This window comes from Mirounga leonina, unplaced genomic scaffold (assembly GCF_011800145.1).
Source record: "Mirounga leonina isolate KUSES-001 unplaced genomic scaffold, KU_Mleo_1.0 Mir_224, whole genome shotgun sequence".
NCBI classification, from domain to species: Eukaryota; Metazoa; Chordata; class Mammalia; order Carnivora; family Phocidae; genus Mirounga; species Mirounga leonina.
The window spans coordinates 13,996,688-14,022,665 of NW_023270615.1; the positions used below are offsets into that span (position 1 = coordinate 13,996,688).

General features: G+C 45.8%; 1 protein-coding gene across 2 annotated transcripts in view; it reads right to left on the bottom strand.

Moving 5' to 3' along the window:
• Positions 1–204: 204 nt before the first annotated feature.
• GLIS3 (GLIS family zinc finger 3) overlaps positions 205–25,978 on the bottom strand; it is a 443,172-nt gene continuing 417,398 nt past the window's right edge. For both annotated transcript variants that reach the window (XM_035029138.1, XM_035029139.1), the window contains 2 exons: positions 5,214–5,396; positions 205–4,198 (listed from right to left, as the gene is read on the bottom strand). In XM_035029138.1, the coding sequence (XP_034885029.1) occupies positions 4,062–4,198; positions 5,214–5,396 (320 nt within the window). In that variant the 3' untranslated portion in view covers positions 205–4,061. The remainder of the gene's footprint in view (positions 4,199–5,213; positions 5,397–25,978) is intronic.

Below are 25,978 nucleotides of genomic sequence, written 5' to 3' on the forward strand. Positions count from 1 at the left end.
GCATTTTCAAGCTGGCCTTGGACTCGCCCTCCCCCACCCCCATCTGCTTTTGATTATAATTACCATCCCAATAGGAAGGAGGCTTATGGTAAAACAAAACACAATAATCAAACAAACAAACAAACAAACAAAACCCTGGGTTGTTCCCATTGTGTTTCAGAAGGCCGTGCAGAAGGAGGATTTCAGGGATTTCAGGCAGGTGGGCCGTTTTCTCCAGTTCCAGTTTTATTCTGTACCAAGGGCACAATCCCTTCATTTTACTTTTGACATAAAAAAAAAAAAGGACTTCATGAAACAAGACAAAATAACTTATGATTATACGAAACATAACTGTGACAAATCACAAAACTATACATATTAATAGAAAAAAAGTGTACCTAATTCTTTAAAAGATTTATGACAATAAGCACCAGATGCGCCCCTAAAGAAAAATCGGCCCCATATCCAGTATGATATATGCAGTTCATTTCTCTACGTGAGTGTATATAACTATGTACAAGAGTCTGTGTGATTTATGGAAACCAGATTTCCACTTTTCCCCCCCAAAGTGCTTTATGTCAGCAACATTACACAGGATGCTCTTCTGTCTGTACAAAATAAATCTCTTCTTTTTTTTACATTCGCCATTTCTCCAATGACTGGTTTTTGGTTTTTTCTTTCTTTTTTTTTTTTTTGCTTTATCCATTGCAAAAAAAAAAAAAAAAAGTAACTGCAGGAACCCCACACCACTAACAAAAAGTGCCATTACAAAATGCTGCTAGAAAACGTCAAGGTCAAACAGTCAAATAAAATACCAAATAATTAAATTGGACATTTACAGTCGCTATTCCTGATACTTCAAGGCAACTGGACAGTCGAGGTTCTTGGACAGGGTAGCTGGACGTTTACCTCTGCTCTAACGTAGCAGTAATGTGCTTGACAGCAGGGAATTTAAAAACAGCAGACCACCACCCACACTCTTGTTTTACCAGTGGGTCCACCGAAGGCCTTCTGTCGGCTTTCGAATCACCTATGCAATCGGGGGAGACAGGGGCAAAGGGGGACACCCCACAGGACCAGTACATCCTTAAATAATATTCAACAGCTAATCAGCAGCTAAATTACAACTGACATTTTGAGGCGGTGCCTTTAAGGAATTAAGACAATGCAACAAACGAAATGTCTCTAGGCAGACTGATTTTTTTTTTAATGTAATAGGATAATTGGCTTGGGCTGTGTGTATTTTCACAAGCACCAGTTTTGTTTTTTTGTTTTTTTGTTTTTTTCTAAAAAGGGGGAATGACAATCTCTGCTCAGATGTTTATGAAAATGGCTGGTTACACAGCAAGACGAAAAAGGCCAGGAAATGGAAGGGAATGAATTCTCTGAAGTTTCTACCTTCACTGCTACACACATGATGATGAACGCATCTGTGAATCTCAAGCAATGTGAAAGCCAGCAAGGGACAGGTCGGAAGGTCAGGTGAGATTCTGGAAGCCAAGGACAGCCTGGGCCGTCTCCAAGGAACCTGACCGTGTCAGGCCCTGAGGGCTGAGCTCAAACCTGTAGCCATCAGGTAACACTGAGGGCCATGTGCGGGGACACGAGGCCATGTGCGGGGACACGAGCTTGCAGGCTGCACTGGCCGTGCTTGCCCCATGCTCACACCCATGCCCTTTTCTGCCGAGGAAGGAGGCCCTGCAGGTGTCCCCCCCCCCCCCCGGCAGTGACGAGAGACGGGCAGGGCCGCCGTGAGGCCACGGTCAGACCAGGCACTGGCGCAGGGGCTTATCCTCCAGCCAAAGAGGAAGACGACCCTCACGGTGCCTGAGGTTCGGCTTCTGGCTCTGTCCTCCTCCCCGCTGTCCACTTCAAACTATGTAAAGCCACAAGGCAGGGCTGACGTCACTGCAATCAAAGCAACAACCCCTTGCTTTTCATCTTTTTCCTCCTCGTCACACCAAGTACGAAGTATGTTCTGAGTTCCTCATAAAGGAATTTAAGAACGGACACATTCTCTAACGCTATCGGAGCTTACCTTCCTTTCCGGAGTGGGACACGGGGACACACAGGGGACAGCAGCGCTAGCATGCACGTGTCCGGGTTTACACCAAGTGACAGAACCCACAACGTCTGCAAGGAGGCTGGCATTTACTCGCAGTCTGGGAGCTCGTCTGGCTGGGAAGCCGCAGGAGCCTTGCTTCGTAAAGCAGAGCAGAGTTTTGTAAAGTGAGTAACCTCACTCTTTTGCAGCTCTGGATGCCTGCATGGTGGCCTTTCTCGGATCAGAGCTCACGAGTCAGAGGAAGCAGACTGACCTCGGGCCCTGGAAAAGCGACCCCGACGCGTGGCTCGTTAGTCCCCTCACTCTATGGCACATGGGGATCAAGTCCAGCCCGTGCAGCCCGACTGAGGGAGACAAACTGTCCCCGGGTCCCAGGTGTGACACCGTGCTGGTGAACCCTTGTTGGAGACTGTAATGATCTCAGTGGGACAAATAGCACTATTTCATTTTACAAGAGGAAAGAAACCGAAATGTGACAGTTCTGGAATGTCAGGCTTTACCCCGTGTCTTTGGGGTGTGGCTACTTTTTAGGATCTACGTGTTGGACTTAAGATCTTTTTAATAGCTTTGTCAATGCATCCCAGAAAGTGGTTTCCTATTCAGGGTTGCTATCAAATGCCCAAGAGCTCTGTGAACATTCCAGGCCCTCAAAGGAGAGTTTCAGGGAAAAAAGTTAACTTCTTCTGCTTACCTTCCCTGAACTTTCCCTCTACCTGCCTCAGAGCAGACCTTGCGGGGAGGAAGGATGGTCAGGCGAGGGCGGGTGGGTTGCGCCTGACTGCAGACAAGGAGGAGGTGAGAATAATGATGAGGACGGAGAGGACGGTACGGGGGAGGGACAGACAGACCGGTGAGTGGGTATCCGAAAGGAGGTGAGCAGAAGCTATGCAAAAATCACTAGACACTGGGCACCTCTCGTTGGGTTTTCTGAGAGAACCCAGGATCTCAGCTCAGGGGGCCCCTGTTCTCACATCTTCTAGCATGACTCAGCACAGTACCAAGTGGAGGCAATGGGTCAATCAGCGATCTTTTCCGTGGAATGAGGTCTTCGAGGTGGAGTCACTGAACAGTCAACCCACCAGGGTTTCCGCTATGGCCCTGGGAAGGGGGCTGGGCCCACCCCCTTTCCCTCAGGTGGCTTTTGTGAAATGTGAAACTACTGGGGGGGGGTGCTCACAGGTGCGGTGAGGTGGGGCCAGGCCAAGCTACAGCGGTGGCAAAATGGACATAAGTGGGGTGATTACACTAATTCTTTCCATCCAAAGAACAGACCTCTAAATATTTTTTTTTTCCTTTAAAAGTAGATGTAAATAACAAGTCTTTAAAAATAAAAGAACTAAGATAAGTTGCTGGAATATAAAACAAGTTGTAGTGCCTTTCAAGGGACTGTGCTTGACAGAACCTTCTTATTTTGCTTTCAGAGAAATATTGAAAAGCAACTGGTTAGCATGGGCATAGTAAGAGGAAAGAGGCAGCCAGCTCCCCGGGCTGCCAGGCCAGTGCTGGTGCCAGGAGCCAGGGCTTCTCCAGGAGTTGAGCCCAAGCTGTGCTTGGATGTAGGTTTCCCCTGTTGCCTGATTTTGCAGGAACCAGCGGGGACGGGGAGCAGTGGGGGAGTTCACTGTGCTTCCGGCAGTTTGGGTTGTCCTTCCCTCTTTGGAGTTCTGTGCAAGTGTGATCCCCAGACTCTATGTTCATATATGCATCCTTTCACTGGTGTCCTTTGAGAGCTGACAGCTGGAAGTCACAGGTATCCGGTAGAGTGACTCTAAATTCCCTTTGAAAAGCCAGTCCTGCTGGTCACCAGCAAACCCAGATGGAAAAAGGAGCAACTGAACACATTCCTGCAAAGCCCGGCTCCGGCCAGTCCTGCCTTCCAGAGACACGTCTGTGCCTCTGCAGGGTCCACCGATGAGGCGGACAACCTTTTCATGCAGTCTCTGAGAATATGAAAATAAAAGGTGGCAAGCGACAAAAAGGTTCTGGGTGCCAGTGGGGGTGGAGGCCAGGGGAGCATTTAGCCTTCGGTATAGACAGAGGAGAGCTGGCTAGGACAGCGGTCCACGGCGCTGATCTGCAGGAACGTGGCGTCCTCAGGCCCGCTGCGAAGAGACTCCCCGAAGAGGCTTGAGGACCCTGAAGGCAAATCATACACTGGAAGAGAAAGAACGGGAAAGTTCACAATCGCGCCTGGCCCCACCCACCGTGCGTGCAGGCAGCAAATGCTGAGGGGCGCCAAGGGCTAGGCCCTTCAGCGGCTCTGTCCTCAGGGACCTCAGTGGGGAGGGAGGTGGACTTGCAGGCAGATGGCCACAATCAGTCTTGGCACAAAATACGGGCTGCGTAGAAGTAAAAGTGTTCTAAGCAAGGGTGAGGATGGCCTCAGAAAGGAGACGGTATCAAAGTTGAGTCATAAAGATGGGATTCTCACAGATGGGAGAGGTAAGAAAAGAACATTCTAGGAGGAAACAGAGCGCAAAGATGGACAGGGAGGGGCTGTGGGGCCAAGTTCAGGGGCAGCACATGTGGCGAGACCTCTGTGAGGGCGGGCCTACGTGACCGCGCCATCTCATGGGGCCTTTATGCTTAGGCGGCTGGAGGCCATCGAAAGTGTTCAAGGAGGGAAGGGGCTTATGTTATCCTTCATTTTTGGAAGGCAATGATCATGGCAGTATGGGGGGCAGAAGGGTAAAGACAGAGTTGACTCAGGGGCACCTGGGTGGCTCAGTCGTTAAGCGTCTGCCTTCGGCTCAGGTCAGGATCCCAGGGTCCTGGGATCGAGCCCCGCATTGGGCTCCCTGCTGAGCAGGAAGCCTGCTTCTCCCTCTTCCACTCCCCCTGCCTGTGTTCCCTCTCTCGCTGTATCTCTCTGTCAAATAAATAAATCAATCTTAAAAAAAAAAAAAAAAAAAGACAGTTGACTCAGGGAACTTGCTGGAAGGCTATGGCTATTGCCACGGTCTGGGAGAGACACTATGGCCCCCTGAGCCAGGGCGGTGGGAGTAGGGCTGGAGAGGAGCATGAAAGTGAGAGACATTTCAGGGGCAGATTCAACAGGACATGATGCAGTCATGTGCCAGGTCAAGCCTCGTCTAGGCCAGACACGGCAAACCCACCTGGTCCCACCTGCGAGTCTGCCAGGGTTTCTAAGTCACAGACAGCCACCCACCTGCAATGCCCGAGTGAGCGGAGAAGGCTCTGTGGAACACGTCAAAGCCGGCCTGCCCCATGGGCGTGGGGGCCAGGCAGTCCTCGAAGGAAGGCACCCCGCTGCAGGGGCTGCTGGGCAGCACGGCTCTCTGGGAGTCGGGATACTGGGGGGGGCGGAACGTCTGTAGCTGCCCGTAAAATCCTGCAATGCAAGCATGGCCGTGAGCTCCTGCAGAGCCTAAGTCCCCAGTACCACCCTGGCGCAGCGAGATCCCCACGTGACAAGTGGCCTCTCACTCTTAAGCCCACCTGTGAAATCTTCGGAGCAAGCCTCTGAAATGCACACTTTGAGCCAGAAGCTCTTCTACCTTCAGGGGCTGTCAAAGCTAGTTGGCTTCTGACATTTTTACCTGCGGCTCCAGGATGGGCAGCTGAACAGCCTCTGCCCTCCCCTAGATGCTCTCAAGAGCCCGGAGACGGCAGGCCTGACCTGCAGAGAACATGCCTACCCCATCCCTGCCACCAGGTTTTGAGCCTATCTTAACTTCCTTTATCTTATATTCGATTCTGCTTTTCACATTTGGTAAAACCTGAAACATGCTCTTAACAAGGCCCACCTGAAAACAACAACAACATAGATCTATCCACCCAACTGTCCTTCTAACAGATAAGTTCATACACATTTATAGACTTTTGACTATTTTGAATAGGTACACAGAATATCCCTTAGGATGGGATGTGCTGTATTATTATTGTTAATCTTTGCAGGAACTGGAACAACTGGAAGATACCATGTAATGAAGAAATTTGAGGAAAGATTGCTTAATATTTGAAAATAATCATCAACATTCTGCTGATTTTGTTTCATTAAACTCTTTCATTGTTTTTTTCTTGTGTGACAGAGGTTTCCTGGGGGGTGTTTGTGGTCCTTTTCCACGATCCCTCCACACCCCAAGATACCTTACCTTTTCCTTCTTCCTCTTGGCCTCATGACACATGTAAGTCAATGGACTCTTTTCCTGGAGCATAATATGCTTTTGCAAATCTAATAATGAAATCTTCACTTGATGCTTTATTGAAGGGAGAGTTGCATCTCGCTGTATCTGTTTGCTCAACTGCAAAACGTGACTGTTTCCACTGACTATTGTGAAGATTTGGGGCAAAGAAAGACCATATATAACATTTTAAGGTGCTTCAGAACATCAGTTATTACTGATATCACTACTCTGGTAGAAAAACCCATGAGGGATTAGTAGAGAATGTGACCCATGGTTCATATTGATGGTTCATAATGATGGAGAACACAGGACCAATTCATGGGCTTTGGTTCCCTAGTCCTATGTGCCTTCCTCCACTAGAACAGCCCCTTCTTAATGATCAATAGGTAGGGGAGCTGTTATCTGGGGTTTTTTTTTTCAGCTCTCTTGAAGTATAACCAGGGCACAGCGACGCATCCAGCCTACTATGCTCATCACCCTCCCATTTCTGGTTAGTGTTCTCCAGGTGGCCTGTGTAAACGCTCACATCACCTTTGGCCAGGGGCTCTGTGGCTGCTGGGGACGTCCCCAAAGCATGTGTGCAGAACTGCTCCTAAAGACACAGTCTGGCCCTCTAGGAGCTTATGATCCAAGACGGAGGGACCCATGTGGATTTATGCATGGGGCACACCCACAGAAAATGAAGTACTATCCTTTCAAAGCAGACAGAATACTTTATACGGAATCCAGAGAAAAATGCACATAAGGTTTGGGGGGAAGATTAAAAGCATGTATAGACGTATAGACTAGAAAAATATTCAGGGGGATACCATGTCAAGGCAGGAGAAGAAAGAATGGGAAACCATTCGCCCTTCTCTGTTGGATCTCCAAAGGCTTCTTAGGATCTCGACAGACAGATGGGCAAAGGACCCAACTAGACCACCTGAGGATGCAGATAACTGATCCACCAATATGAACCAACTCAATCCTCTAGCCAACAAAGAAATACAATGAAGACAATAATAAAATACCACATTCTACCTATCACATTAGCAAAGATTTCTAGAAGTCATTCTCGGTGCAGGTGTGAGAATGACAAAGTCACTTTGTCCAGTGTTGCAGACACTGTGAAGGCGCAAGCTTCTTGGAAAACCACTGGGCAACCTGTATCTAGAGCCTGAAAAGTGTTCCTACTCGTACACCTGGACCTGGGGATTTTACTTCTGAGGAGGTATTCTCAGAGTCTTTTCCAAAGAACAGAAGAAGTTCTGCACAGAAGTAGTCGTTACAGTGCTGGTCAGAACAGAAAGCCGAAGAGCCAAACGGGCAACCGTAAGGGAATGATTCAGCAGAGTGGTACGTTTACATGATGGGAACATTAAGTAGGCACTAAAACAGTATTTACAAGGAGTTTTTAACAACAGGGAAAGACCATTATATAAGGTTCAGAAGAAAACAAAAGCAAGATACAAAACTGAATGTGGAGACTGGGCGCAGTCATGGGCAAGTCCATGCATAGCATGGATGGCGAGGCAATGTTTCTTCTTTGTTTTTTTAGAGGAGAGAGCAAAAGAGAGAGAAAAGCACGTGAGTGGCGGGGAAGGGGAGAGGGAGAGAGAGAATGGGGAGGGACAGGAGTGGGAGAGAGAGAATCTTAAGCAGGATCCCAACATGGAGGTTTTGCTAGATCCTTAAGCGGGATTTCAAGACCCTGAGATCACCGCCTGAGCCGAAATCAAGAGTCGGACGCTTAACCCATCGAGCCACCCAGGCGCCCTGGTACGGCCACCTTCCTATGGTTGTCTTTAGGCTGGTTTTTTGCTTTATATTTTTCTGAGTTTTAGTAGTGGTGAGGAGCAAGTGTGCTGGAGCCAGACTTCCTGGGTTTGAGTCCTACTTACCCACTTACCCACTGTGTAATCTTAGTGAATTACTTAGCCTTCCAGTATCTATTTTCTAATCTGTAAAATGGGGCTAAAAGTAGTACCTACACTTCACAGGAGTTATTATGAAGATTGAATGAGTTCATATGTACATATTATAGAATATAATTTGATAACATAATTATATAATACTTGTATATTTTTTTAATATAATACATGTGTTTGTTAAGTAAGTAAAATTAAAAAGTGACATGATTTTATAACAACGTAGTCCTCAAAAATTAAAAAAACCCTAGTTATTAAGAGAAATAAAATGTTCGAAAGGGCAACAGGTAAGTCCCTCAATAATAACCCAGTGTGAGAATGGACATGGCAACAGGCATGAGGTGCATACCCACTTCCCAGGCAAAATTCTCTGGAACATTCTTGTCCCTGTGGGGATCTGAGCTGTATGTATCTTGCCCATATTGGTTCCTAGATCCTGCACTAATTAACGCATATCTTGATGTCTTCACTCACCCCCGCGCAGGCTCAAAACAGCAACAAGTTTGAGTGGTTTGAAGGAACCTGGGATGAGTGGCTTTGTGGCTTGGGAGGCTCCTTGGACTGATCTTGATTTGGGGTACCTGGTGGCCAGACACACATATCAGGAGGAAAGCATGACCGTGGACCACCATGGCTGGTTTATTAGAATGTAATGCCTCCTCACTGAGGAGAAGAGACAATATTTGCTCTTTCTATCACTCTGCTGGCTCTGCTCAGATTTGTCACCCATCAATTCCCCAATACTGTTCCTCAGTGTACTGTTACCCTTCCAAGAAGAGAAGCCATTTCTCACTCAAGTGCCACAACTCCCCAAATAGGGACGTTAATCATTCAGGTATGTCAGGCACACGGATAGAGACCTTCATTGGCCTTTCGTGAAAACCAATTCTCTCTCTTCCCTATCTTCTCTCCTGCTTCTAAGAGAGCAGGAATGTTGCCTGGCTTCAGCCTCCATCTGAGTGTAGTGATGTGTGAGTACAGAAGGTCGGTCATGTGGAGAACACACCGGGTTCCATCCCCCAGACTTCCCCGGCCGCCTGGATCGGCATCAGAAGGCAGAGTGGACTGTGATTCTTGCCTGCGGATGTCTTGGCTGACACGGAAAACAGTTGAAACCAGAATGGCCCCGCAAGCACGCTGGATCACTCTCACAGCCAACTTGGGGAAAGAAAATCCTCTTTATTAAATCCCTCCCTCCGAGACGCCAGTCACTGGAGATGCCAAGTACACTGGTGTGGATGGCTGGGGTCAAATCCAAGAGCTTTAACAGACCCTCTTCCCAGTGCTACTTCCATAAAACTAACAAAATTTTAAAAAATTCCGTTAGGGTCTTGCCACACGCACAAATCCTGAAAAAGCCTAACCCATTTTCTGATGAATGGCTCCTGTATTCCAGCTGTTGGATTTCGTGGAGTGAATTTGGATGGAACTCTACCTCTCGGACCAAAAGCAAAATGAAGCCAGATGTTAACACATTTCGTGGGCATAAGAGTGACGGCAAGGTCAGCTAATCAGTCAGTCCGTGGGTCGGTGCTGGCCAAGGGGCTGTCGCAGAAACCAAGAAACAGAAGATAATACCTTGTCCTCGAGGACTGAGAATGCAGTTGGGGCGAGAGCACCCATAGTTACAGCAGTGTAAGAACACACCCAGACATTCATGTTGGCAATAATTTTGTTAGCTGTCACCTCCGGTTATAAAACCACCCCTCCCCCATAATTCTGCCTCCAAAAACGGCAGGGGTGGGGGACAGGGAAGAATCTACAGATAAACTGGATCTACCCAAGCTGCAGCTCCTGAATGTCAAGCAGAATCATTCCTCCTCTTGTCAATTTTGGGAAGTTTCTTCCCTTCTAAAAACACACCTGTTTTTCTAATTATATATATTAAAAAATGTATGGAATTAATTGTACCAACCAGAATAAGCAGAATAGTATAAACAAAGAAGGAAAAAGCTTTTTTAATTTCCACATTCAGATATGGCCAGATAGAGCTACACAAAACTGGAATGTTCTATATATTGCTTGGTCTTCTGTTTTCCCCCGTAATATTCTCTATGCGCTTCACACATCACTAAACTTCATTCTCAAAAAACGTTCCCCTTTGTCCCACGGCGTCACTGATGCCTCTGTGATTTTGGGTTTGATCAGGAGTCTGCAGTCACTGTTGCTGCTAGGCCCCCGAAGCTGGTGTGGGTTTCCTTCCCGAAGCGGACGGGGGTGGGGGACATCCAAGGAGAGAGGAGCTGCGTGGCTAAGTGTGATGACAGAAGGCTGTTCTCTAGGGCAGCACCACCCAACGGAACTCTCTTCGATGATGGAAACGATCGGTTTCTCCCTCTATCTTGCTGTCGGTACAGGAGCATCCCGTGGCTGAGCTAGTGCAGTGGAGGAAATGGCTCTTTCACTGTGTTTCACTTTAATTAATTAAAACTTAAGTAGCCACGTGTGGCTCGTGGCTCCTGTCCTGGACAGCACGCTCTCGGGCAGTCCGCCTTCCCAGCGTTAGCAGACTTTGTTTCAGAAATGTTTCTGGTTAAATTCCTGAAGGAAAAACACATGACCCACCACCAAGGGTTTCAATAAAAGCCAGACAATGATTCTTAGACTCGTGGCCTCCAAGATAGGAATTTATATTGGACTCCTCATTACATTTATCTTTTCTTAAAAATCCACCACTCCAGGGGCGCCTGGGTGGCTCAGTTGGTTAAGCGACTGCCTTCAGCTCGGGTCATGATCCCAGAGTCCTGGGATCGAGTCCCACATCGGGCTCCCCGCTCTGCGGGGAGCCTGCTTCTCCCTCTCCCACTCCCCCTGCTTGTGTTCCCTCTCTCGCTGTGTCTCTCTCTGTCAAATAAATAAAATCTTTAAAAAAAAAAAAAAAATCCACCACTCCAATCTTTGTGGAGGAAACCAGAATATACATACATCGTAAGTAAACAACAGTCAGCCAGCTTGCAACCCTCTGGAGGGCTGATGAGTGACCGTCTGAAGCATTTCAGCTCTCCTGAAGGAGCGAGCCACGTTCCCTTCTGGAAGTGGGAGAAGGAAAAGGAAACAGGTCGCACACTTCCTGCCTAGCTTGCCGGGCCTGCTGGGAGTGGCAGCAAGTCCAGTCCCGTCTTCAGCGGCCCCACCACAGGAGGGTGGAGCCAAGTCCAACACTGAGGCTCGACCCACTGTTCGCCCCCTGGACGGGGATGAATACCATCAGCCCGCACCTCATCAAGGGGCTGCATCGGGAGCTGTGTACTTAGTGGGTCTGTCTATGTAGCAGATGGCTTTGCAAAACAGAATTCTCATTTTCCTTTACCATGAGGCTGGGAACCACCACCAAACTCTGGGCACCAGGAAAAGTGCTGGATGGATGGTGTGCAGAATCAAAGACTGACCCCTCCCCGTGGTAAGCTCTGCCGGGACCACGATGACAACTTAGAGAGGCGGGCAGCCCACAGGGGGAGCCCCTCACAGGCCATGGCGAGGTCCCCCAGAACTACTTCCCCAACCAGGCGTGGCCTGAGCAGGCTTGGCCTGAGCAGGCTTGGCAGAATCCTTTATGAGTCTTCTTGGAAACCATGACAAAGGCCATCACTTCCCAAGCCCCCTTGAGCCCTTTGGATGGGAAAACTCTTCTGTTTCTGTGTGACCAGGGCAGATCCTTTCAGGGGTCAGGCCAAGCACTGCCGTGCTCAGCCCCGGCCAGGCCTCAGGAGCCGGCGGCTTCCTTGACCTTCCAGAAGGAGCACTGATTGCTGTGTGTGCTTGCCCCCATTGCTGTTTTTCTGTAAAGTGAGGGGTTCGCAGTATTTACCTGATAAGGTACCTGCGCAGGTTCAAGGGGGCTGAAAGGGAAGACCCGTGTGAAGGCTCGCGCTCTCCACGTGCTACTTTGTCTTCTTCGTATATGAACACAAGCATTTCCAGTTTTACACTTTTATTCACTCAAGGACTATTTACTAACCACCCAAGTGCCGGAGACACAACGGTGGCTAAGACGCACTGCGTGCCTTCTTGCAGTTGATGTTTTAGTGAGAAAGAAAGAGAAACATGTCCACGAGAAACCCAGTAATAGTTTCATACTCTGTAGGATGATATAAAGGACACTTTCAGGGACATAGAGAGTCCGACTCTTTTCTCCGGCATGCGCGCAAGGTAGGAAGAGGAAAAGGCAACAGGTGAGAGAGAAGCCTGGGTGCTGACAGCTGTTCCCTTTGTTTGGCCCTGGCTCGTTGTGGCAGGTACAATTAGGGGGCGTCCGCCCTGCAGCTCTGCTGAGGACCAGCCCCAACAGTCTTCCTCCGTCAGCGGCTCTGACCTGCTCGTGCCTGGGAGGAGGACGCGCAGATATGAGAGGTGCAGGGACAGCTGGTATGCCTCAGCTCTTGGGTGGTACAGCCGTTAGCTAGCCAAGTGGGAGGAAGGATATGTATTTATGAGCTTTATGACTGAATTATTTTTCCGCAGAGACTATAATTTTGTGGGTTACTTTAGGAAATGTAGAGGGTTTTTTTTTTTTTTTTTTTTGTCTCAGTCCTATAATTGCTGCAGGAGCAGGGGCATGGGTGAATCTGGGTGATGAACGGGACGGGGCGGGGGGCAACTCAGAGAGACCAGGGACAGGGACAGACAAAGTAGACGCATGACGCTGCTCCCCTAATTTCTCCTTCTCCAATACTCTTATGGCTCTTTGCACATATTCCCTCCTACTCTCTGGGAATCCTGGAGCCCCCTTTGAATACCTTCTGTGATCCATGGCACAAGCCATCTAGAAGAAGAGAGGAAAACACAGGTAAGCCTCTGCTAAAGCTCCCAAAGGCCATAAGCATGTGCTCTTTGGCATCTTGACTTCTCAGCCTGATTTTATGCACTCCAACCTTATTTAGAGAAGGGCCCAGAGAATCACACGCTTACTACTCACATGGTGACTTCGTATGAGAAAACTTGTAGGATTCCTTCTCGGGTGACCACCTGATATTCCTGACTTGTAAGCAGGTGATTCAAACAAACATTCCCATTTGCAGAGACAGCGAGATGGAAGCAGAGGACCTGTTGCATTCCCTGCCTTTATAACCGGTACTTTGCTTATATGATGCCATGCAAATAAAAGTGGAAAATACACGCAACCATTTTAATATTTCCAAACATCCAGAAATTTGAAATTATTTATGGATCTAGCCTTTATCTTAAAACAAATGAGCAGCAGGACTCAAACAGCCACTATAGAAGTTCCTACTAAGTTCGGGGCTTTCTCATTTGCAGTCCCCTTGCTTGGGCATTTTTGTGGAACACTTTGGTTAGTGTTATGCCAACTGCTCGAGAATTCTGTCAGAAGGGAAGAAAGGAACTAATGTTTATTTGCTCCAAGTCAAGTACCACCCTACGTGTTTCAGACAGAAGATCTTCATCCTTACAACAACTTTTGAGTCAAGCAGTGTTGTCCCCAATTTATAGACAAGCAGAGAAGTTAAAATAACTTACCTAAATCCTCAGAGCTACCGAGTTTCAGAGCTAGGACTCAAACCCTGGTCTCTTGGTGACAGAGTTCATACAGACTAGTAGGGCTTGAGCTCATGGACCAAATCATTTTAAACACAGTCTTGCCATTTCTGTTGACGTCCCTTACTGCCAAGTTCAGAGGCACTTTACTCACGCTGGACATAATGTAGAAACACTTTCATTAGGGAGAAAATCATTGAATTAATTACTAGAAATCAGTAAAATCACCTAACTGCTAAAAAATTCTAAAAACCCTCAAAAGTAGAAAGAGAGACATTTTAGACACTTCCTTTGGCCAATTTTCTGATTTAGTCACTATTTTATTTCTACCCCTTACATGAACAACTTGGATCTGGGTTTGAATCGTGGATGACCCATTTAACCAATTGTGTTAATTTATCCAATTTGGACAAATTATTTTCCTGCTTGAGCCTCATTATCTTTTAAAATAACACCTATTTTATTGGGTTGTGGAAAGCATTATACATGAGCGTGTTTATAAAAGCATATATTGCATTCCCTGGCAGGTAGGAGGCCCTTAGTAAATACAGCAATTACTATTGCCACGAAATGAGCTCAGAAGTATTTCTAGATTCTGTATAATGTACAAGCAATTCTTTAGAAATGTTTCCCTCTCATAGGCCACCGCCCTCAGGTACAAAATGATACTGCTCTTAAAATTGGAATCTCCACAATTTGATTGTCATTTTTTGGCTCCTGGCCATGGCCAGCAACATCCTCCAGGTCTTCATCTAGCTAGAACTCCATTCAGTCTCCTCCCTGGAGGTGGTGCAGAAACGGACTCTTCATTTTGACACAGAGTCTATAAATGCAAAAGCCGCAGGGACGGCTCACAGACTGGGTGAGGAAGACAGGTTTTTCTCTGGGCTGAGAACTGAACCAGCTTCCACAGCACTCGAGCTATTTACGACTGACGTTTAAACATCTACTGTACTAAGAAAGAGGAAAATAATGGACATAATAACCCTTACGATTCCATGTGGACACATTCCTCTTGAAGGAGCCCGGAGACAGTGGTTCAGAAGTCGACCACCGGAGCAATTGCCTGGTCCCCTTGCCCTCAGGCCGAGGGGCTGCAGCGTGGGCCCACCTGGGCCCAAGAAGGGGCGTCATTTTCATCTGGAGCATCTGCTCCCAGTTGGTGGGTCACAGAGAGACGCGCTTAGGACGCTCGGTGCTTTCCTCTGCTTGCGCCCCTCACCGGTCTGCATGAGCTGCTAAAGCGTTTGTTACCACGAGCCACACTCGGCCTCGGTGTCGTTTCCAGGGCAGGGTTGGGGGAAAGGGAGAGGGTCTGCTAGTATGTCTGCAAAGGGTTCCACAAGGGGCTGGGAGTGGGCAGAGCCTGCTGCTGATAGGGACAAAAGGGAAAGGCGACACAGCAGAGGGAGAAGGACGGCAGGCGTAAAACACTCCTGGTTCAGAGATGTAATCCAGTTTCATTTAAATATCCTCCACCCACCCAAACCCCTAACGCGTGGTGGCCTCTGGCTTCCAAATTCTCAAAAGTGATAAGCTGCCAAAGTAAACTAATTGCAATGTGTCTCAGTAATTGCCATGTGTGGGTATCTGCAGTTATAGTAAAATGGTTCAGTGAATCCTGACAGTGATAATGAAACACTTGGAAATGACATAAAATAAAGACTCTCAAAACCAGAAGACCCGAAGAGTCTGAAATGGATCCGAAAGCCGGGCTTTGCCACGTACCGGCTGTGTGGCCTTGAGGAAACCACAGTCTCTCTGAGCCTGAGAGTCCCTGTGTCCAAAAGGGGGATAATACTACTCACGTGGCAGCATGATCCTCACGGTGGGAAGAGAAAGCAGCGGAGGGAACAAATGGATGGGGCTCACTGCCCTGTCGCCCATGAGTTGCCGCCCACACCCCAACACCTGCCTGCGATTCAAAAACATCCTGGATACCTGCGAGGCCCAGAATGGAGGGTTCGGGATCTGGCCTTTCTGGGTCTGATGGTTGTGTGAAGTGACATCATCCCAAAGTGGCCACTGGTTGGCGTTGGCAAGAATGAGCTGGGAATTTCTCTAGAAGCAGGCTCCACCGCAAGTATGGGTACCCCTACTGAGTGGGGTCACATGAAATAGTAAGTGTGGAACTAGCTGGCAAACAGTAAAACCCACTGCAGATTCCAGCCCTGCTGTCTGATTATAAGCCTGGTGCTACTTGTCCTCCTACTTTCCCTGAGTCCAGAGGTGTACCTGCCCTGGCTGAGGATGGCTCTGCCCCATAAAACTCACACCAACTCCCGCAGGGCTATTTGGGCCTGAAGCAGAACAAGGAAAGAATGGCAAAGAACGAAGACTTAATTCTGGGTGCCCTTGGCCTTCCAAGCAAGCTGTGCTGTAAGAAAGGTCTGGCAGAGAAGAGGATCCCAGACAGAGATTAAAAGAACGGCTACAGCCACCCCCCCACCCAGCCCGGGGGTCTAGGCGAGCCATTCTGGTCTTGATAGTTTTTAGGTTGTGCTATATTTACAGGACTTCCCCAGGAAGTAAAGGAAAAAGGAAGCTGGAAAGTATTTACTTCCTCTACCACTGGCCAAGTGCTTCCTTTGGATTATCTCTGATTGGAGAAGCATGGCAAGGGAGCACGGAGTCCTACACTTGGGGTCCAGGCCAGTGACTCCTAAAGTGGGAGCCACAGCATTGGCTCCAGCTCAGCTCTAGGCAGACTTAGTGAATCAGAACGTTGGTGCGAACGGCCTGGAAATATTCATGTTGGACAAGGTATTTCTTACACTAAAGAGTAAGAGGTTCTGAGAACATCTCTAGAGGATTTTTAATCTTCTGAAAGTTTTCCAAATGAAAGACCAATAGGAAAACACAGAACAGCTCTGATTTCATTTGAAATGGAGGAAAAGAATGCTTCTCATGGGCCTCTCTTCTCCTCAGCTGGTCCCCAGCCCTTTCTGCTAGACTCTGAGGACTCTCAGGGATAAAGAAATAATGACTGCCCTCAAGAGACTTTGGATTATATTCTCAGCAGATATGGATTAAGGTGGCCTCCTTTCCCACCCCAGTCTCTTTCCCGCACATTTAAGTTCTTGGTCAAGGGGAAATCATGGGACATCATTTGCGTGACTCAGAAGTCTTGGTCTTACTGTGGGCCTCACAGTGATCTTGAGACCTAGACTTCTGTTGTCCAGCTGTAACCAGATTCCCAAAATATATCTGGTCCACTAACTAGGTGACTTCTTGCTTGTTTGAATCCAAGTCTGTGATTATACAATTTTCCAGCACTCAATCTAAGAGTGGGCAACTTTCCCGGCAGTCAGATGGAAGGGGGTGACACCAATCCTGGAATCCAGTGATATTCTTAAGGTTTTGTAAGTGGAACGTCCACTCTGCTATCTCAAACCCACTGACATATATTTCTCTACTGTTCTCCTTCAAGCCCAGATTTCATCTCAACTTAACATTCTAGACAGTAGATTTGGGGAGGCTTAATTGTATGCAACAGGAACTTTACTGTGAGGCAGAGGTTCAGGAGATATACTCAAGCCATTGGCACAAGTGTGAGATGGGGCCCCCTCTTCACGATCTGGGGGCTTGTGCTCTGATGGGTGTATATAGTCTACAGGCTCCTTCCTTTCCTGCTTCATCTCATTCCACTGCACACTAAAGTCCTGATTTTAAGTATGTATTAAGCACCTAAAATTTTGCCAAGTGCTACAGGGAATACATAGATGGTATGATTCCCTGCCTACACATGGACCACGAGGACTATTCTCTCACTGAAAGTTTTCCAAATGAAAGACCAATAGGAGCAACTAAGCTCAAAGATTCTGATCTATGAACCTCCTATACCACAGCCTTTCAGCGTGACTTCCTGTTCTAACACGGAATTTTATTTTTTAATGGAGGAAGAAACAAAGATGATGAAGGTATGATTGGCCTGGCCCAGGTGACCTGGAGAGTTCTGCTGTTCCAAGTCACCCTTTTCTGCTGGATGCCAGAGAGGCTATGGAACCTGAATGGGAAAAAGAGTGGGCAGAAGAATTAGGTAACTTGATCCATCCACAGAACGCCCTGAGCTCTTTTACGAAACCATGCCAAGTCAAGGAACTTGATCAACTACTCTGAGTTCCATCTCTAAATAGGGGCAGAGATATATTTCCTACTCTCTTCACAAAGTTATAATGAGAATTCAGGTATTCATTCAGCAAACATCTTACTGAGCAGTTCCGTTATAGTTACCAAGTGCTGATAAACTTTTGTACTTAAGAGTAATTTATAAAACATACATTGCAATATAAATGTAGGTACTCTCATTGACCTCACTGGTACTGGTAAAAATGCTGCACCAGCCCAGATTGACAGGTGCAAAAGACCTTGGGTAAATATTTGGCTAATTGAGATTTCTGGAATCATTTTGCCATAACAATGAGAAAATTTAAGAATGTGAAGAAGAGGTTATGCTTTGGGATGTGTGATATGAGACTGGGTTTGGTGGAGGAATGTAGAGGGGGAAGGGCTGGTTGTTACACTTAAATGATCTAGAAAAATGCCTGAATGTTTTTACTTCATGGCTGCATCTTACAAAGTCTAGTTCTTAAAGACCTTGCGAGAGAACGAAATGGAGAGTTTAATCAGAACAATCTGGTTGGGGAGGGAAATTTTCTGTAATCAGAAAGGGAACTCACAATGTAAGTAAACCAACTAGAAATTCTAAGGAAACTGGGATTGTTTTGCAACACGGTCCGAGCCCAGATGATCTGAATGAGTGCAGATCAAGGCAGTTCTGGTGTTTCATTGTTGCTCTTTTGTTTTGTTAACACAGTGTCCTCATTACCGGTCACCCATATATCCTGATGTTGGGTACCCCCCACTTTATTTTAAGGAAATAATAGCCCACAACTATTCACATTTTTTCTTCTAAGCCATGAACTGCTTATCACAATTACAAGGAAAATTCCAACTAAAAATACAAGAATCACAAGACACAGATTGCCATTAATATGTTCAGCCCTGAAGAGTCCAACTAAGCAGCCTGTAAAATAGAATTATAAGAAAATATTTAACTTGATTTGAAGAGCTCCATTCATTAGAGGCTAAACTTCATGAGTTTCAGATAGAAGACAGAACGTTTGCTTCTGGAAAAAAAATGTCATTAATTCCCCAGAAGAATGAAAAAGCACTAGATCTGTAATAATGTTCATCAAACACTTTTCTATAAATGTTTTTAAGTTAACTGACAGAGAAGTCACAATAGTCAATGAAACAGAAATTTTCTGGATATTTTCCTTCTCTTCGATACATTTTTGGGTTCCAATTAAGGAAAACAAAGTGTCACACTGTGAGCAACACAGCCTGCCTGGCAGGGCGAAAAGAGCGAGCAAAGTGCTTAATAAGTAATATAACCGCCCAAGCAGCAGTTATGGCCCCTTCATCCTTGTTATAATGAAACTACCTTTAGAGCTCACTACAAATATGAGAAGATGCTGAATCACATTACTAACCAAAGGAAAACGCAAAACAATGTTGCTGCACATGCTGTTGAGAATGAAAATGACTGACGATGTCTGGGGTGGGGACATGCACTCTGCTCTGCTGCGGAGCCTAAACTGACATGGTCTTCATTAAGGGATCTACGGCAGGACCTACCCAACTTTAAAATGCACATATCCATCAAACCGGCAATTTCTCTTCCAGAAATAATTCCTGAGGAAAGTATGCAGAGGGATACAGATGTGTGTGAGGGTATTCGTGTAAACACTCACATGTGCATAAAGAGATTTAATATAGCATTGTTAATAAAACCAAAAAAATGTCTATCAGTAGGGGAATGATTTTTTAAAAATGACATGTTTCTGTATGTACTACATAATTTTTTTTTTAAAGGAGCTGATCTATAGAATCTATAGGCCTTTACCTAGAAAGCAGAAGCATATATATTTTTTAAGTTAAAAAAAAAAGTAAGTCATAAAATAAAATGCAGAATGTGAGCCCATTTTTATAACAGGGCATGTGTGTATGTATGTATATACATGTAAGTTTATGTAAGTACACATACACACATTTCATTTCTATAAACATCTAAAAAGTCATTAATAGTTTTGGGGTGCCTGAGTGGCTCAGTCAGTTGAACAACTGCCTTTGGCTCAGGTCATGATCCCAGCATCCTGGGATCGAGCCCCATGTTGGGCTCTTTGCTCAGAGGGGAGCCTGCTTCTCCCTCTCCTGCTCCCTTTGTGCTCTCCCTCTCTCTCTCTCTCAAATAAATGAAATCTTTTTTAAAAAGTTATTAATAGTCTTAATAGTCTTTACCTTTCATCGTTGCTGAAAACAACTTAAACTCTTTATAAGCCTAAGTACACTAAGCATCCAAAAAAAAAAAAAAAGAACAGGTAAATTTTTTCTTTTCTAATTTAAAAACATCAGTGAGAATATTCAAACTGTATTTTAAGGACTGTGCCAAGAGTCTAATAGCCCTGACTTGATAGTAATCCGGGTTCCAACAGTTACTCTCACCGCATGTGCTCGAGAGGCAAACACGGTGCATGTGAGGCTATGATACACACACACACACACACACACACACACCGTGGGGCAATCCCACTGGAGACAATGAGAGAGAGAGCGCCCCCTTCCCTAGAGCGACGTATCGGCTGGCTGAGGCACAGACTCTGTGGTCAGAGGGTCTGCGTGTAGTTTCCAGCTTCACCGTTTCGAGAGTGAGAAATCTGGGGCAAGTTATTTAACGTTTCAGTGATTCAGATCCCTCATCTGTAAAATGGGAGTAGACAATGCCTTCTTCATAGTGTCGTTATGAGACCAATGAGAAAGGGCACCGTAAGCATTTGCCACACTGCCTGACGCAGAAGACACGAGATCTAGTGGTCAGTGGGAGACCCCTGTCTCACAAACCACAGTCCCTGTAGTGCCTGCAGAATTTTAGCCCCGGAAGGAACCCCATCATTAATAGCTCCACACTTACACATCTCACAAACGGAATTCCCAAGCAACTAAGCACTTCCATCGTACTTGGATCTACAGGCACCATCATGAAGGGGAAGGAGTGTGGGACTGGGGTCAGACGGTTCCCCAAACCAGCTTGGACATCGCTAGGTGTGTGACCTGGGGCAAGGTGCTTCATCTCGCAGCCTCGCCTGGGAGACCAGGGCATGCTGGTATTTTTACTAATGTTATTTTGAGGATTTAACAACACAAGTGGATGTATGCAGAGCACCCAGCATCTGGAACACGGAAGGAAAAATAACGATAACAACAACCAGCTCTAATTAACTGAGCATCTACTACGGGCTATGCATTTTCTCTCATTCTTATATCAACTCTGAAAGAGAGGTATTACTACCTCCTGAGTAAGAGCCAGGAAACTGAGATTCAGGGCACTGCATGACTTGGCCATAGGATTCCCATTCAGATCTGCCTGACTCCAAAGTCTTTTCATCTACTTTTTTTCTTCTTTTTTTGGTCGGGGGGGGGGGGGTGAGGGAAAGAAAGATCTTAAGCAAGCTCCATGCTCAGTGTGGAGCCTGATGTGGGACTCAATCTCACGACCCTGAGATCATGACCTGAGCTGAAATCAAGAGTTGGGAGAGCTACCCAGGTGCCCCTACTTTCTTTCCTATAGTTCATTATTTCTCTGTGTCGTTTGGGCTAATCACAATTTCCCCTTCTGGTAATCTCCTCTTCTGAGATAATATGACCACTGTAGGGGTATGTAAGCTAGTGGCTGTAAACGCTCTGAAAACTTTTGGAAACAAGGGACTTTTAACTCTGGGAACGCCTCCAACACTTCTTCCCCCGGCTGCCGCAGCTACAGGTTTCAGTGCAGGATACTCGGCCCCAGGTATGCAAAGACTCCAATTCACCTTACCGTGTAAGGGAATCATTAGATCATCCTCTTCCCTCTAGGGAGAGGTCCCAGGCCGTTGGGTAAGCACTGGGTATGTAATGAGAGGAACACAAAGAAGGACCAAGTGCCCAGAGAAAAGAGGGGCCCTGGAAACTTGACTCCTAATCACGGTTTTGCCAAGGGCTGGCCCTACCGATCAGCCTAAGAAGCCATAAGCAAAAATCTCTCTTTCCTCCTCCCCAACACCCCCATCCTTTTATTATTCATGTTTATTCAGTAAACTTTTATTAAGCATGTTCTATGTGCAAAACATTTCCTGTCCTGAGGAAACCTTATAGTTATCTCAGTCATCTTAGTATCCTTAAAGCTATATGGGTTTTAGTCTGTGTGTGTGTGTGTGTGTGTAGATACTTAATTACATGTGTAGATTATTCACACTTCAGTCGTTTCCATAACCAAATGTTTAAACAGCTCTTCTGATGAAGATGACCATCCCACACCCCTCCCACGAAGCCCAACAGGCTGTGATGTCAACTACACCCCCCTCGTACACACCTAAATTTAACTTTTGTTTAATAGAATTAGCACACTGTCAGAATTCATCAAGTACTAGTTATGTAAAACTGCTCTTGGGTAATTTTGTAGTAATTAAGTGTATAAGAGTAATTAGGAATTTCTCTGGATCTAATCATCAATCCCTAGTACTATATAAGCATTAATAACATCGTGGCTGATACCAAAAATTAGTCCTGAGGAGGATTGCTGCTGATAACACTGGAATAACGTGAAATGTGCTTGTTGGCTCATTCTCCTTGTATGTCACAACTTTCTCAGTGAAGACTATTACGTGCTGATTTACAATCAATCTTATTTGTCTTCCCTGAGATTTCAAGGGGGAAGTTGTGACACATGCTTAAATTCTAAGCAATTTCTAGACTTAACTACTTCAGTATTTCACAACTTTACCTATGCTGATGTGACTACATTTCCTGGGGGGGGGGGGTTGTTTATTGTCTCTACAATTGCCTTTAAAAAAAAATAACCTTTAAACATTTAGCTTAAACCCCCAGAAATGACATCAGTCATGGCTGTAACCCGTAAGACTCTTCTGGAAAGTACCATTGCACAATCATGGGGTGGCTGGGTGATAGACATTGTGCTCTGGTGAGCGCTGTGAACTGTGTAAGACTGTTGAATCACAGACCTGTCCCTCTGAAACAAATAATCCCGAGTCTTGTCTCGGGAAAAGAGCGAGCCCTTACGCCAGGAGTGCCACTCTAACACGAGAAACAAACCTGGAAAAGTCTTGTGCTCTGGACAACGTGGATTGCAAATAACAGGCTCTTTGGGAAAACCTGGGATGGGGACAGACCGCTCAAAATCTACGAAACCTTCTAACTCTAGCAGTACCAACATAAGAGGGAATCTGGGCAGCCAGTTCTATGTGGCTAGAGGCTCCTTGGTAGTTTGGAAATGCACACAAGTGTCGGCTGGAAATGTTGGTTTGCAGGAACTGAGGCAACAGGTGCTAGAACCAGCTTGTGGGAAAGACCGCGATCTGCCCGTAGCTGAGGGCCATGCAAGGCCAGGAATGCACCTCTCTGGGAAAGGGGCTCTTAGGGTACTGCTCATTCTCAGCTGTATTAAAGAGGGTTGAAGGGGCTCCTGCCTGCGTAGCAGCTAGGCTGAAGGCTTTTTTCATTTCCCTTTCTTGCTATTCCAGCTCCTCTCGCCTATAAAAGACTGCGGGTGAATGAACACAATTCCCCATTATTCTGACCTCAATCCTCTACTTACAGTAGCATCTGAGTGAACTAGACTGTTGTTCAGTCACTGTTTGGGTGTGGGTGTGGTACAGGTGTGGTCCAACATAGTCCCAGCAGTTAGGATGCAACGTTCCCACCTCTCCAATTCCGTTCCCTACAACAATGTCATAGCCTACTTTCCTAAAATACCAGGCTGGCTTCACCGTTCAGTGGGATTATACTTAGCATGGTCCCAAGTCCCTCTAGGAGCTGGACTTGCTGGTTCCCAGCCTCCTCTATTTATCTTCAAAACCCTATTCAAGAGTCATCTCTAGAAACGCTTCTATGACACCTTCTTCTGAATAAACCAGGTACCTCTTGATAGCATTATTATTATTATTATTATTATTATTGCATGTATCACTGCATTGATTAAATGACATTCATAACTGCCTGGCACCTAGTGGGTGACCAATAAATGCTTGCTGAATTGAACTTGGCCTCTCCTTGATGGGTCCAGAAGCAGGAAGGTTGTGAAAATGCTGTTTTAGGAATTCCCATGGCATTCTAACAGCCTGGAATGAATAGGGCATTTAAAAAGAAATTATCCATTAGTACCATAACAAAATGTACAAATATCAACTCTCAGGCAACTAATCCAGGCAAAATTCTAAAGCTTGCCCGGGCAAGAGAAATGGTCCTAAAGAGAAAGAAAAGACTGAAGAACAAGCTTACATGATTGGAAAGAGTTGTTCCTATGTTTACATCTAAAATAAAAGACTAAAATGTACTTAGAAGTTGCCTTGGAGATGCCACCCAAACAGAGATCCATAAATGCTATCCACATTCAAACATTAAAGGAAATGACACCTCATCCACCTTACTAATGAAGGCAACATAAATGGATGAAGTCGATGCACAATCAACAAAACTGAGCTCTAGTCCTGGGTCACTCGCTAGGTGAGGGACTCAAAAAAGCAGCACTGTTAATCTTTTCAAAGTGTGCCTTTTACAAAACACTCATTAATATTGTAATAATGTATGGCAACAGATGGTGACTATAGTTAGCGCTGGGAGCACTGAGGAAAGTACAGAATTGTCAAATCACCATGTTATACACCTGAAACTAACATAACATTGTCAAGCATACTTCGAGGGTAAATAAATAAACACACACACACAGAGCACACAAAGTCTAAGTGCTCTTATTGATTAATACGGCATGAGCAAAGCTCAGTGGGACGTCTTTTTCTTCCTCACCTGGAAGACCAAAGCCCTTTGAATTCTAACTTCCGTGGCTCCGTGTAAAGCAACAGCATCTACATACAAGTATATTTCCCCATGGAAAAATGTAAATACATATTTACTTTGGTGTGCCTTTGACTCAGAAACACATAGATGAAGAACGTGGCTTGGAAATGTGGACCTCTTGTTAAGGATGCCTGTGCACTTTGCTAAGAAGGCGGCAATGCCTAGACATTTTGTATTCTTCTCTGTCTCAGCTCCCATCTCTAAAAATATACTGATGACATTTTTCTCTGACCTCTACCTACCGCAGGGAATAGAGAGAGGATAGGGGTGACAGCGCTCATTAAAGCCATGAACTTCTTGAAAGACAGAACACTCCTTTCATTGTGGCTATCACGTTAGCAAGCCCGCCAGAGTTCTCAGGGTTTTAAAACTCTAGTTTTATTAGGGTTGAGGTTCCCTGTGACTAAGATGCTGTATGACGCCACCCAGCATACTAGTCCAACCAAAGCTGCTAATAATTGCAACTCATTTAGAAGGTCTCTGTGCCTCTCTTTGCTCCCAGCACTGTATCACCCACTTGAAAAATATTAGCTCAATTTGCTCTTTATCCTAAGGAGCAGTTGACGAGAAGTGCTCGTGCCTAGCAAGTTCCAGGAAAACAGTTTCAGACAAAATGCTGGGAGGATGAGGTAAGGCTGCATGTGGATCCCTACTCCTTCATTCTTAGCAGTGGCCCAGCGGTTAAAGCATGGACACTCCCTCTGTGCCCATCACAGCAACCACTTGCCCATCTTCTAGAACAAAGTTATGGTTTCCCAATTTGCATAACTACATCCCGATCTCTTCCAGAAAGGCTTGTCATATGTATTTATTTTTAGGCTGCTGCTAGCAGTTTCTCATTGGCCATGGGAATTTTTAACAATTGAAGTAAAAGTTACAGGAAAAAAAACCCCAACTCAATGGATTCAAGTTGACAATATATTCATTATTCAACTAAAAAAGAGAAATATGGGAGAGGAGCCTTTTGCCAGGAAGCAGGGCGAAATGATAGGGTAGGTCTCATTTTCTGTGTAGTCTTGTTTCATTTTACATTTGTTGAATGAGAGAGTGTCAATCATTTATTCAGTAAATATTTACTAAATGCCTACTTTGCCCCAAGAATTATGTGTGCCCTAAGGCTAGAAACATCCCCATTCTCAAAGGGTCCAATAAAGAAAAGGGAGGGAGAAGAAGGAGAAGCATTATATTAAGTTCCCAAGCTGTGCCACGTGCTTTTCTTGTGGACTCTTCGTAACCACTGGTGAGAGAAGGTAGCTGAGACCCCCAGAAATTGTTCAGAGTCACACAGTTGAGTGGATTGGTATTTGTAATCGAATTGGGCTAATTCCAGAATCTCTTTTAAAATGTCTTCAGAAAGCAGAAAAAGAAGAAAAGAAATTATCCATTATCCCTACCGTCATGATTTAAAAGCAAAACAAAGCAAAACTGTTAATGCTTTAGAAAATTTCCTTCCATTTTTTTGGTGTATGTGTAGG